The sequence below is a fragment of the Pinus tabuliformis genome, chromosome 5_1, assembly GCF_031772625.1.
Source record: "Pinus tabuliformis cultivar Carrire ecotype Pingquan chromosome 5_1, CPIR1, whole genome shotgun sequence".
NCBI lineage: Eukaryota > Viridiplantae > Streptophyta > Pinopsida > Pinales > Pinaceae > Pinus > Pinus tabuliformis.
This window is the reverse complement of record NC_142305.1, coordinates 243,671,444-243,686,515: the sequence shown is the minus strand read 5'-3', so window position 1 is coordinate 243,686,515 and position 15,072 is coordinate 243,671,444. Positions and strand designations below refer to the sequence as shown.

General features: G+C 33.6%; 1 protein-coding gene across 1 annotated transcript; it reads left to right on the top strand.

Moving 5' to 3' along the window:
- The first annotated feature begins 855 nt into the window (after positions 1-855).
- LOC149164325 (uncharacterized) lies at positions 856-11,596 on the top strand. Its single transcript, XM_089429440.1, has 3 exons — positions 856-961; positions 1,048-1,079; positions 11,243-11,596. The coding sequence occupies exons 1-3, from the start codon at positions 856-858 to the stop codon at positions 11,594-11,596; spliced, it is 492 nt and encodes a 163-aa protein (XP_089285566.1).
- The last annotated feature ends 3,476 nt before the right edge of the window (positions 11,597-15,072 follow it).

Sequence of the window (15,072 nt, the reverse complement as noted above, 5' to 3'; positions counted from 1 at the left end):
TTTTACAATAAATTTATGGTCTATCATTTACAATATAATTTTCTGTACCTACTAGGATAAATTTCTAACTCCTACTATAAAATTTATTTCCGCTAATAATTTTAATCATTTCTTAAACTTGTTTAACAATATCAGTATTTTAAAAATTAAATAAAATTTTAAGTTATTTTAAATTTTTTATCTTCCCTCGCTTAAATTTGACACAAGGTTTTCTTATTTTACCACTTTTAACTTCTCCTTGCCCTTCAATTTCACACCCCTATTTAAAATCTTTTATAATATTTAATATTTTAAAAATACTATTTAATTCTAACTCAAAGTTATTTCAAAGTTGAACCTAACCTTCCTCAAAGGTACTTTTACTGCCCTCTAAACCCTACCCAATCTCCCATACACTTTTTATACATATAAATAAGCACAGAGGGAACATATATATGATCTATGTATAAAGAGATCACAAGGGCCCAATACCATTGCTGATTGCTCCGAAGGGCGAAGGTGTAAGACAGGTGCTCATCAACCTTTTCTCAAAACTGAAAAGCATTGTCCAGGTATTCTAGTAATACAGACTTTGGCATCATCAAGTACTTATTATCAACTAGGTCATGTCTTCCATCAACTGCCTTTGATGCTCAAATACAAATAATCCTCCTGGACTTTCCCACTACTCTATTTAGCTGTTTTTTTAGCTGAATAATCCATGCTTTCTGGACAGCCGAAAATTATTGACATGTAAAGTGGGTTCTTCTTGTATAGGTGCGTGAGAGGAGGATCTGGGAAGAAGACGCCATCTTCAGGTCTATAAGAGAGATCTACTTGATTAGAGTATCCAGAAGTATATACCAGGCAGACACAATGGTTGTTGGAGAGAATCAAATTGGCAAAGGTGCCAAGGGCCTACCGCAAGTGAAAGGCAATAAATTCGGCCAAGGTGCGAAGCTCTCAGGGAACGGGAAATCAGGTTTCTCGCTCCTCTCCTGCTGACCCACAAGTTCTAGTGTTTCCAAGATTTATATTGCATTGAATAGTTACGTTACATGATTATAGCATTTCCGGTCTGTTTTCCAACGTTTATGTTGGTAACTGTTTTGAATCGAAATATATATATATATATATATATTGTAGGGGAACTTTACTATTGAACCAGAGATCCTTGTAAGAGCTAGTTTCATTTCCAACGAATTTGCTTTTAGTTGTCAATTTTAACAAATGTTATCCAAGGGTTTTAACATAAATGTTATCCTGGTCTGTTTTCCAATATTGCTTTTGCATTGAATAGTTACTTTATATGATTATAGCATTTTGGGTCTTTTCATGTGTTCATAAAAATGTAATTTCCTTCTGATTTTTCCTATGTTGGTAATTTTTTGAATTGACATATATATAATGTCAACTTTACAATTGAATGAGAGATCCCTGTAAGATCTAAGTTCATTTGCAAGGAGTTTGGCTTTAGTTTCCAATTTAAACAAATGTTATCCGAGTATTTCAACATAAATCAAGAGAGTTTTACATTTTACAGGGTAACCCAAGGTTGGACACTGATGTCTTTACCAGAACTATATAGAACTTAGGACATATGGATTTGAACTCCATGATTACAGGTTACTAGTTTTTCAGCCAAAAAGAGTCACTGCCCTTCATTGCCCTTTTTCTGTGAAGAAGAATCATTGCCTTAAAATACATGAGAAAAATGATGAATATGGATGACATGCATTTTGTATCAAGGTAGGAAAATGCACATTTTAAGTGGAAGGCATAGATTGGCCCTTTCTTCCTCAATAGCACAACAAAAACAAAGGAGGAATATGTTTTACTGAAGAAAATGAAATTAAAATTGGGTTTCACATGGTCTTATGATCCTTTAGAGATAATTTCAAAATTAAGTGTGGAGGAGAGGACCCCAACTTATGTACATACACCTATATCATAAATAAAGCAATATGCAAATGAAGAGTGGAAACATAATACACTGCATTAGCTTGAAGAACAAATTGTGAGTGAGACATCCCTACAAACTCCTATATATAAAAAAAAAAAACTAAGAGGTCAAGGGAAGGTATGTCTCCTAAAGAGATCTCAAGTTGCAGACTTTTTAGTTTTCAAAAGAAGAAAGAAAAAAAAACTCAAGAGGAATCCTCACAGAAAAGGGTTGACACCAGAAAAATATTTTGTTAGGTACACTGAGTTTAAGAGGAAGAATGAAGCATTGAAGATCACAACCTATTTATTCTGGAAACTGTCTTTTACTACCCAACATACACTGTTGTCTTCATTTGACACATAGAAGAGACATTTCCAATTATCTTTCTTGGAACCTATAGTTCTAGTGGGTGAAAGTGTAGAATCTTACAAAACATGTGTCTTTGCTTTTGACACCTAGAATGTTCATGCAATTGATTAGATTGACTTGCATAAAACAAGATGGTGAGATGACATATTCAACATTAACAAGTTAAGTCATGGAAGCATACAATATTTATTCACATCTTAAGATGGAAAGAATGTCATCCTTCGCCAAAGACACCAGAACTAAAGCTCTTGAAGGTTTAGTGATTAAACTAAGATATGATCCTACTGACATAAAAGCAGTTGAGGAAATGATATGAAACAAAAAAACTCACAAAAAATCTCAAGATTGTAACTATAGCACGCACTAATCACCAAATAAATTACTGAGCTCCAAGTACAGAAATAATTTTTTTTCAAGTTGATAGTTGAACAAAATGTTCAAATTAAGAATATTAAGGCACATATCGAGATACCTTTGAAATAGAAGGAACAATTAGAAGCCACCAGTACATTAGCAAATCAAACAATGACAACAACCTCAACAGTGAAGGAAAAGGAACATTAGAAGCCACAAGTACATTAGAAAATCAAACAATGACAACAACCTCAATAGAAAGAATAGAGTCAACCACTCCAAATTTTTATCATTGACCAACAAATAAAATAAAATATTGTTAGCAGCATTGAATAGAAGCCACAAGTATAGTAGAAAATCAAATAATGACAACAACCTCCTCCAAATTCCTCTGAAAAATTAGTGAAAGCCCTCAAAGCTTTATTATTGACAACCAAAGAAAATAAAATATTATTAGCAACATTGAATAGAAGCCACAAGTACATTAAAAAATCACAGATTTATCATTTACCAACAAAGAAAATAAAATATTGTTAGTAGCTTTGAAAATATTTGAAGACAATAAAATTAAAACTCACAATGCATATATATCAGAAATGTATAAAAAAAAGCTCAATCAACATCTTGAAAAGTATGAAGATCAATCATTATTAGCAAATATAATATTGGTAGAAGATAAGCAAAACATGCAGTATAATATTAATGCCAATATTGATGAATTATTCTAATTCTTTAAAATTATATTTCAACAAGAAGATTTGGTAGAGGATGTTAAGACAACAATTGAACAAACAAAAGTTGAGATTGAACATAGAAACACACAAAATCATCAAGGTGTTGAACTCTATTGCACGAGAAAGGGTTTCCACCTTTAAGAGCTTCTAATGGAAAATTTATTCCATTAGAAACTTACAGTGATAACTTATCTAGTGTAGTTAGGGATAGATCTAAATTTGCTAGATTAAGAGGGATAATAAGTGGATAAGCTTTCATTGAAGGTTTACAACATGAAATTTTTATCTAGCATGATATTCATCACATATTTCTTAATAAACCAGCTTTTGAAACATATACATAAGTGGATGAAATATTTAGGAGCATGGCAAGCTTCCTTATTTCTAGAGAAAACATATGGGATAAAATATTAGAGCTCATCCAGTAAATCAAGTAGAATTCTAGTTGAGTGACAAAAAAAAGGGAAAGAAATTCCTAAATATGACTAGAATTCAACATAAGAGGAAAATTATAGCTACAATCATCAACAAAAATCTTAGAAGGTTGTGAAAAACATCTAAATCGATCCATAATTGATACTGTTTAGTTTTGTTTTTGAAATATCTAGATCATTTTAGTAGATATTATTTTTGTAATAAATCTTATTTCAAGTTTGAATATTTTTGAGACATACTATAAACATTTTGTATAAAAAGTGGAAAGTATTGATTGCCCAGAAAAGAGAACATCATTCATTTGATTGTAAGTTGTGGAGTTCAACTCAAGTAATCAATTCAACTATACAAAGGCAGTTTGTTTCAAGATTCTTGTGGAAGATAAATGATGATGTCTCTCTATTTGTAAATTTGTCTTTCCTTCTAGTTTATACATGGATGCACCATGTTAATTGTTTACAAGAATATTTTGAGTATAATTTAGTCACACTATTTTTTATTTGCCTTGTTAATAAATATAAATGTTTCCCTTTTGAAATTAAATATAAAATTCATCTTTACAACCTTTTGTATTTAATACATCATCATTCTTATTCATATCATCCTTATCACAACAACTTTGTAAGATCAAGGAATTTTCATACCTGGCCCTCTTTTAAGATGCTCTGTATATTTGTGATTGATTGCTAAAAACTCTTATGAATCCATGCCTAATGGACCTCTCCTTCATCACCCAACCACAATTTTAAAACCTAGCTTTTCATGTTCATAACTAATCTAAACCCTAAGAATGTGATTGAAAATTCACATAAAGAGAGCCCTCCTTATGGTAGAGAAGAGGTTTGTGGTTACCTATCCAATTTTCGTCTTGAGCCTCCAAAAATATAGAGTGCTAATAGTATCAAAGCTTAGATAGAGAACGTATCTTGAAGCAAGAAGGGTGTGCTTGTTAAATGGAATAGTTTGTAAAAGAACACAATCCTCCTATACAATGTTCAATCAAATGCTAGTCAATCCTCCTTGCTAAATTTTGTTCTCATTGCAATTGCAATAGTGTTAAGTTTATGTATGTTCCATGTTTAGAGCAATTTAATTCAATTTTCAGAGTTAGCTCAATATATTTTCAAGACTAGCAATCACATCACCCTTAAATTAAACTGGAGATAAAGACAATCCAAGACAAGAGGACACAAGATGTGGCCCTAGCACAAACCCAAATATGGGGAAATCCTTGATCAATTCTTCTTGTTCTTCTTATATGTTGTTCAATAGATCAGTGGATAGATAGAGAGATAATAGATTTACAATAGAAGTCAAAGAGTAATCTCTAAGAAGATGATACATGAGATCAATTGAAGATAAGCTGCTTCTTGTCATCATGATTCACCTCTGCACCATGCCATGTTGCACTACTATCCCAATGTTTGGTAATGTCCTAAGTTGTGATACTACCTCACCCATGTGCTTGCTACACCATTGCTGATTTGTGTACTTGCTACACCAAGTACTATACTGTTGTCCCAATTTACATGCAGCACTATGCTCGTGCTGTACATGCTTAACCATGTTGTTACTGTCCATGCTTCACCATGCTTGCAGCTGTCCAATGTGTCATCATGCTTGTAGCCATCCTATCTTCTTGCTGCACCAAGCTTCGTTGTTGCCTCATTGTTAGCATGCTTGCAGTTGTCCTATTTGCTTGCTCCACCAAGCTTCATTGCTATCCCATTGTCATCATGCTTGCAACTGTCCTACTTAGACATGCTATACCTTAGTGTCCATGTATTGATCATGTACACCTTCTACCTCTAAAATACTGGCCTCTCTTAATTTGTGGAGCATGTTTTTAGTTCTTTTACTTGCATTTGCATTTGTCATTTTTCTACAAATTTGACTATCAAAATCTTGATTCAACTTAAGTTATTCAGTTTTTGGGGCCATATTAATTTTCCAATGCACCTACCAAATTACATTTTCTTCATGCCACTGTTGATACCATTCCTTCAGCCCATAGACATTCTTAAGAAAAATTTTGCTCCAAGATCACATCTGCTTGCCATCTATGCAAACTAGCTTTAGCTAACCACAAAACTGGTGGCTCAATTCAATCAAAAGGGTAGATGAACTACCTTTTGCCAATGTATAACACACTAAATGGAAACTAAATCAAATGTAGATTATATGATGTCAATCAGTTATGTACAATGTGTATCTATTAATACATATACTAATCTGTTGAAATAGTTTCGTGATGTTCGTGTACTCCAATAACAATAAACCATAATACAAACTGTAGAATATGAAATGAATTATTTCAAGCCAATTGAGAAGCCACAGTACTATGAAGAAAAATACATATAAAAAAAGGATAAAACAATTAAAAAACACAGTTTGTGTGAGCTAAGAAATGCTGCAAATCTCATATATTAATTCAACTATTAACTACATTCTTATATAGTAAAACTATTACTAAAATCTACTCTGAAACAAATCTACTGACATCACAACTAATTTTCAACACTTTCCAGCAGTGACCACCCTAACAATCTGCTGCTTTAATTTTGCAGAGAACACAAAATCTGCTGGTTACATTGTCAGCAATTTACATAACTAATTAAGCATTATTCCCAACACTCCCCCTTAATGATTAATGAGGATTTACTATCTTATCTCGTAGTGCTAAAAACTGATCTTTTGCAACTGCTTTGGTGAAGATATCTGCTAGTTGATGCTGAGTATTTATATGCTTCAATTCAATATCCTTCTTCTGCACCAAATCTCTAATGAAGTGATATTTCAAGTCAAAATGATTTGTCCTCTTGTGATGAACTGGATTCTTTGCTAACTTGATGGAACTTACATTATCACAATAAATCACTGTAGGCTGAACTTGTTTTTCTCCAATTTCTTCCAAAATTTTTCTAAGCCAAAGAGCTTGCGTACCTGCTGAGGTAACTGCAACATACTCCGCTTCTGTGGATGAGAGGGCAACAATGCTTTGTTTTTCTGAGCTCCATGTGATCAAACCAGAACCAAAAGAGAAACAATTTCCACATGTGGACTTACGGTCATCAAGACTACCTCTCCAATATAAATTGCTAAATCCAACAAGATTGAACTTTTCACAAGAGTAGTAATGAATACCAAAATTTAGAGTGCCTTTCAAATACCTTAAAATCCTCTTGGCTCCCTTCATATGTATTTCAGATGGATTTGTCATATATCTTGAAACAAGTGAAACTGAATATGTAATATCAGGCCTTGTGTGGGTTAGAAATATCAAGCTCCCCACAATACTTCTGTAAGTTTTCTCATCAATTAAATCAGCACCATCATCTCTACATAACACCTCTCCATGAGTACTTGGAGTAGGGGATGGATGACAATCAAGCATATCAAATTTATTTAGCATATCGTGTGCATACTTTGTCTGACAAATGAAAATCTCATCCTTACTTTGATAAACCTCCATTCCTAGAAAATATTTCATGATGCCTAGATCTTTCATCTCAAATTCATTCATCATAGCAACTTTGAATTTATCATTCATCTTAGAACTACTACCCATATACAATAGATCATCGACATACAAACTTATGATTAAAATATCAATACCTTCTTGTTTGTAGTAAAGGGTAGGATCATTCTTACTTCTCTGGAAGCCATTTTCCTGAAAGTATCCATCAATCCTTGCATACCACGCTCTTGGTGCTTGCTTAAGGCCATACAAAGCCTTCTTCAACTTGTAGACATTATTCTCCTTTCCCTCCACTTCAAAACCTTGTGGCTGCTCCACATATACTTCCTCTTCTAAGTACCCATTCAAGAAGGCACTTTTCACATCCATATGATGTATGCTCCACTTTTTATGAGCTGGTAATGAAATCAACATTCTAATGGCCTCCTGTCTTGCTACTCGTGCAAATGTCTCTTCATAATCAATTCCATACTTCTGTGTGAATCCTTTAGCAACTAATCTTGCTTTGTGTCTTTCAACACTCCCATCACTGTTAAATTTAGTCTTATAGACCCATTTGGTGCCAATCTTTTTCTTGTCATGTGGAAGCTCTGTCAACTTCCAAGTGTCATTCCTTTGAATGGAATCCATCTCTTCTTGCGTGGCTTGCATCCAAACCTCATTAGTACATGCATCTTCAAAACATGATGGTTCAAATTCAGCCTTGGCTAATAAACCAAAATTGACTATCTCATCTATTGGGCTTTCTTCACGTGCTTGATTTGCACTCCTCTCATAAATATCACTCAATATTCTTATCTTCCTTGTAGAACTTGGAGAAGAAGTTGGACTTGAACTTGATGTTGAAGAAATTGATGAAGGGTTGCTTGGTGGAGTTAAGCCACTAGTTACAGAAACATTAGTTGGCTGCTCATGATCATTATCAACAATTATATCATCATTTAAAACATATTTTGTCTTCTCAACATGGCCTTTTTGATGACCATAAACTCCCCCTTCATAAAAAATTACATCTCTTGAAACAATAAGCTTGTTAGTTAGAGGATTATACAATTTATAAGCCTTGCTTGTCTCACTATACCCAATAAAAATACATAACTCACTCTTTGCATCTAACTTTTTTCTATTCTGATCAGGTACATGCACATAAGCCAAACAACCAAAAACTTTGAAATGATTAACATTAGGCCTTTTTCCATACCAAGCTTCATAAGGAGTCATATTTTCCAGTGCACTGGTGGGGCTACGGTTGAGGATGTATACTGCTGTAGCAACTTCATCTCCCCAATAAGTTTTGCTCAATCCCTTAGTTTGTAGCATGCATCTTGCCATTTCAACCACAGTACGATTTTTTCTTTCAGCTATGTCATTCTGCTCGGGTGTGTATGCTATAGTATGCTGCCTCCTGATGCCATTCATATCACAATAACTCTCGAAAGCTTTTGAGCAGAATTCTCCCCCACGGTCAGTCCGCAAACATTTGATCTTGCACCCTCTCTCATTTTCTACAAGGGCTTTGAACTTTTTGAATGTATCTAGGGCTTCACTTTTGGCCTTCAAAAAATATACCCAACAATTTCGTGAGTAATCGTCAATAAAAGTGATGAAATATGATGACTTACCCAAACTCTTAGTCTGCATAGGACCACATATGTCTGAATGAACAAGCTGAAGTGGGTAATGAGCCCTCCATGCACTTCCCTTTGGAAACCTTTCCCTTGCATGCTTTCCTTTAGCACATCCTTCACAAACCTCCTTATGCTCTTCTACCTTGGGCAAACCAGAAACTAATGCATGTGAGGTTAGAAACTTCAAACTTTGAAAATTTAAATGCCCATACCTGAGATGCCATAACCAACTTGAATCCTCATAAGACATATTAGCAAGATCGCTGTTATGTTCGTCAAACCTCAAGGGAAACATCCTATTTCTTGTCATATGCACAACAGTGATCACCCTATTTCCCTTATTTTTATCATAGATAGTACATGTCTTATTTTCAAAGACTACTTTATAATTTTTCTCACAGAGCTGCCCAACGCTCAACAAATTATGCTTCAATTGTGGAGTATAATAAATGTCATGAATACTCTTTATACCTTCTTTTGTTTGGACCTACATAGCTCCTTTGGCAGCAACCTCCAGTGACTTATCATCACCAAGCTGGATCTTGGATTTGAAACTTCCATCATTTGCTCAAAACAACTTCTCATTCCCTGTCATATGGTTAGAGCATCCAGAATCTAGGTACCAAACATCTTTACTAGTATTTTCACCTTTGGCATAAGATAAAAATAAGTGATCTGGAGGATACTCACCACTTTCTTGAGAATAATTAGCATTTTTACCTTCTTTCAATGTGCATTCTCTTTCAAAGTGACCATACCTGTTACAATGGTAACATTGAACATTTCTCTTATCAAATCTACCTCTACCTCTTCCTCTGAAACTACCTCTTCCACTTGAGCCACCTCTTCCTCTACCTCTTGAATAATTTTGGCTTTGCCATTTACTTTGACCTTGATGGCTTTTGGTACTGCTCTTACTTGCATCTTCATTATTTGTAATTTGTAATTTAGAGGAAAAAGCTTTCTCTATAGCTTCAAAACTTTCCTTCAATCTTTCTTCATGAGACATCAAAGATCCAACCAATTCATCAAACTGTAGTTTTGTCAAATCCTTACTTTCTTCCATGATTATTGCAACATGATTCCATCTATGTGTTAAAGATCTCAATACTTTTTTAATTAAAACTTCATTACTTACAGCTTCTCCAAGTGTAGCCATTTTATTGACCACATCTTTGACTCTCACACAATAGTCACTAATACTTTCACCTTCTTGCATCTTCGAATTCTCGAACTCTCGCTTCACCTTAACTTGATCACTGCCTTGGTAAGCTTCTTGTAGAGTCTCCGAGGCAGCTTTGGCAGTTTTTGCTCCTGATATTCTTGGAAATAAGCTCTTATCAAGAGCTATCTGAATGTGAAACAAAGCTTGAGCATTCTTCTTCCTTGCTTCCTTTCTTGCTATTCTTTGAGAATTCCAATCAGCTAGCTCGTCATATTCAAAGATCTCCCACAAATCTTTTCCAATAAAAAAGGTTAGCATCTTAATGCACGAGTAATCATAATGGTTGGCATCAAATTCTGGAACTAGCATCTGGTTAGAATTCGACATGATTAACTTTGGCGAAATTCCAACAATACAATAACCCAAAATATTCGACATGATTAACTTTGGCGAAATTCCAACAATACAATAACACAAAATAATTTTACCTGCTCTGATACCACTTATAGAATATGAAATGAATTATTTCAACCCAATTGAGAAGTCATAGTACTATGAAGAAAAATACATATAAAAAAAGATAAAACAATTAAAAAACAAAGCTTGTGTGAGCTAAGAAATGCTGCGAATCTCATATATTAATTCAGCTATTAACTACATTCTTATATAGTAAAACTATTACTAAAATCTACTCTGAAACACATCACAGCTAATTTTCAACACTTTTTGCAGAGAACACAAAATCTGTTGGTTACATTGTCAGCAATTTACATAACTAATTAAACATTATTACCAACACAAACTAAACCAATTTTTAATATAGAGAAATAGATTTATAACAATTCCATTGATTTTTTTTTATTTATTTTTTTAAAACATCATGAATGAAGCTATATCATAATTCAAATACTATGAAGCATTGTGTGAAAAATTCCTGTAATATTTTGAACTCTATCCAAGCTGTTTTAATTTTTTGCTTGCATTTCTATCCATTTATTTTCTTTAAACTTTCGAGTCTAAATCTTGATTCTAATGAATTAATGCTAGCAACATTTTTCCTTGAGAGAAATATCTTCTTTGAAGCTTTGTAACAATTCAAATACTCTGACAAAGGGCTCCTGTAATATGTGGACTGAAATGTTTTTCTTATTGCAGTTTCCAGTGGGACGGATCCACCGTTTCTTGAAGTCTCGAGTATCTTCAAATGTAAGGGTAGGAGCTACCGCAGCAGTATATGCTGCAGGCGTTCTGGAGTATGTTTGTGCAGAGATTTTAGAACTGGCAGGAAATGCCAGTAAAGATCTCAAGGTTAAACGTATCACTCCAAGGCATTTGCAGCTGGCCATTAGAGCAGATGAAGAACTTGATACCATCTCAAGTGGAGGTTTGATCCTTTACATTCACAAGTCTCTTATGTGCAAATCCGCAAAGAAAGGAATGGACTATATTCTACCTTATTTTGTTGTATGCGCTTGGTTTGAACCTTCTTCATATATGTGTGTTTCTTAAACTCATTGAGACTGCTATTTCATACAGGTATTTTAATTTTTATTATGAGAAAATATATAAAGCATGTTAATGTTTGGATGTTTAGATAATTATATTTATTGTTATGTACTAATATGTAATCATGTTGAGTTAAGTTTTGATTCAAAATAATATGTAATTTATATTATTATTATTTTCGGTTTAGGTTTTATTTTAAATGTTTAGTTTATTTTAAATTATTTTTTTATTAGAATGTTGTTATGCATTTAATATATTGTGATATAACTATGTTGAGCCAAGAATTCATTCAAAATAATATGTGATTTCCATTAATATTATTCTTAGTTTATGTTTTATTTTAAAAGTTTTGATTTATTTTAATTAATTTGTTTTAGAGAAATAATAAAATGTTACATTATTTTTTGAAATAGTAAATTTCAAGGATATAAAGTAATATAGGTTTGATTTTAAAAATAATCTGATGTAAGAATTTTATGTTATATATGATTAGCTAAAATTCTTTTGATTATTAAAACAATTTTAGATGAACATTCATTTATAAATATATACTTGTTAAATGAAAAAATATTTTCATATTCAAGAGAATCCAGTCCTCATAAATTTTGGTGTCTATTGAGATTGATTCAAGTGAAATTCTAGCTACACTACTACTACATGATGCCTTGTTTTAATACGGGAAATAGGTTGAAATCCATAGGGAGGTTGGAAAGGTAGAATAAAGTGTGGGGAAGATGTGTGATGGGCCAATAAGCCACAAAGGAGGTGCACACTACCCAAGGTTGAGCCCAAGTCTTTAATATGGTTGAACTTGATCAAGGAAGATGTCCACTTTGCTACAAAAAAGAAACTCAGATTAGGGTTTGGTGGACATTAGCACTATAGGTGGAGAAGACTTGGACGAGGCTAGTGAGATGAATCTCTGTGAAGATCAGAAACTCCTACAACAACATACATTCTTTTCTTCATTTATACACAACTTCATTTACATATGGAAAAGATGAGTTTAATTTAGGAAAAACAGAGTTATTAATGCCTAATGTCAAAGTCTATGAATGGAAGTGCTTCTAAACCATATAAAACTCTATAAACCAAAATGAAAATTGTAGGTACTTCTAAGGAATTGATAAAAGGTGATCTATTCAAGAAGAAATCCTATGCTATGCAGTGATCAAACAATAAATCTGTTTTTGCATTGTGAGAATGGGACACTCATACCATGATCCCATAATGGATATGAGGGAGAGGCGAGTACCACAAGCTTTTCTGAAGTATTTACTCTCACTATTGTACGATAGATCTATTTGTTCACTAATTGAAGCCAACTAAGTAATCATCCAAATAATTGTTGATTAAAGGAGACATAAATCACTTCATTAGATAACCATTACCGTAATCTAAGCATACATATTCAAAATCCGACAATTATAGGGGGTCAAGTACTCCAAGTGGATTGTCATCCTACAAGATTTTGATTTGGAATTCATCAAATCCAAGTTGAAGAAATCCTTAGTTTTTGCTACGCTAATTTTCGACCTTCCCACTCCTGAAACTAAGACAATGTCTCACGATTATATTATGGATGAGTTTTTGTTCCTAATTTTTTCATTTGACCCATGATATGGAGACATTCTCATATATCTCAAAACCTATACATTTTGGTTTGATTCCTCTCACTATGGTCAACCGCGTATCCGATATAAAGCCAAAAATTACATTATAATCGACGACACCCTCTATCATCATGCTATCAATATGGTATTTTGAAGGTGTCTCACTCATGAGGAGGCTGATAAAGTCTTAAATGAATGGAAATGTGGGGCATGTGGTGGTCATATCCTTGGTTATGCCACCGCATAGAAGATCATGTGTCTTGGTTAGTTTTAGTCTACCATATTTCGCAACTACATCCTTGCCATCCAAAAGTGTAATGTTTCCATGATATAAGATGATAAGACCCATGCTCCTCCCACTCCTTTGCAACCTCTTATATTCGTAGGGCTATTTGAAAAATGGGGCATTGATTTCATGACATGTAACCCTCACTCGGTTGGGGGGCATGGCTATATCATTATAGCATTTGACTATTTTACCAAGTGGATCGATGTGTTGGCTACTTACAATAATACCAATGAAACCACTCCTCTCTTTTTATTCAACCATGTCACTAAATGGTTTAGTGTTCGAGAGGCTATATTTATGGAGAATGAAAAAATTTAACACAATTAGATGATGTGTGAATTGACTCCCAAGGTGGGAACCTTCCATGAGAGTTCCACTCCTTACTTTCCTCAAGTGAATGGGCAAGTTGAGGAAATCAAAAAAGTTCTCAAAACAATGCTTCAATGCATGATAGGGGTCCAGAAACCACATTGTCATCTTTCCTTTAGAAGATCTTATGGGTGTATCGAACCTCCATTAGGAATACTATCGAGTTGACACCATTCCAAATTTTTTATGGTTTGGAAGCAATCCTTGTAATCAAATTTGAAATTATATCTCTTAAACTTGTTTTTGAACTACTTCCTCCCACTTCCATAGAAGAGGAACATATGTTACATGTGCCACAGTTAGATGAAACCCGACGTGATGCTGTAATGGCTAATGAAGCCCATACGAAACGTATCAAGGTGTAATATGACAGGAGTGTCAAGTTTACTGTCTTCTCGGAAGCAGATATTATTTCATAATACAATAAAGATTGTGATAAATTAAGATTGGGAATGTTCGAGCCAATGTGGCTAGGTCTATATAATGTTAAATGTGTTCTTGCTAAAGGGGCCGTATGAGCTTGTTGATTTTCATGGAGTTCCCTTGGTGCAACCTAGAAATGGGTTATACATTAATGAATACTATGGTTGATATTTTTCATAGTGCATCATGAACATGTTCTATATAGGTGTGTTGAGCATATTTTTAGTGTGTCCCCTCCAAATTTTCCTACAGTTTTTGTTAATTATGTTTAAATTTTGTTTGCAGATGTTGACATCCCTTGAACCATACATTGGCTACGTTGATGGTGCTAGTTGTAGTACCTGAAACCTTTCTTCTACATCATGGGCTACATATCCTATAAATGGCGAGTTAGTGAGTTTACAAGGGATTTTTATCAGTCTCTTTACCAATAATAACGTTGAGTATAACAGAGTGATCAAACAATTGTGCTAATATATTTCATGGGATATTTGTGATATAGTTATGAGACTCAACTCACAACTTGTTGTACTACAATTGAATAATGTCTATTCAATTAGCAGTCCAACTATGCTTCACATGTTCTTTAGGGTTCACCTTCTAGAAAGATATTTTGATTTCAACCAATATCAACATATTTATAGAAATCTAAGAACATTTAGAGATGCATTTTCTAATCATGTTTTATATAGACATTTGCGACACATGTAAATTAAATTGAATACACATCATGTGCGTTGAAAGTGACAATAGAACCATAAGAAACATATATATATCTATATATA

Bases quoted from the DNA above. Each gene is read 5' to 3' on its own strand.
- LOC149164325 (XM_089429440.1), top strand. From the start codon at position 856: ATGGTTGTTGGAGAGAATCAAATTGGCAAAGGTGCCAAGGGCCTACCG. The intron at 962-1,047 runs GTTTCTCGCTCC...ACATGATTATAG, and splicing joins CTCAGGGAACGGGAAATCAG to CATTTCCGGTCTGTTTTCCA. The intron at 1,080-11,242 runs GTAACTGTTTTG...TTCTTATTGCAG, and splicing joins GTTTTCCAACGTTTATGTTG to TTTCCAGTGGGACGGATCCA.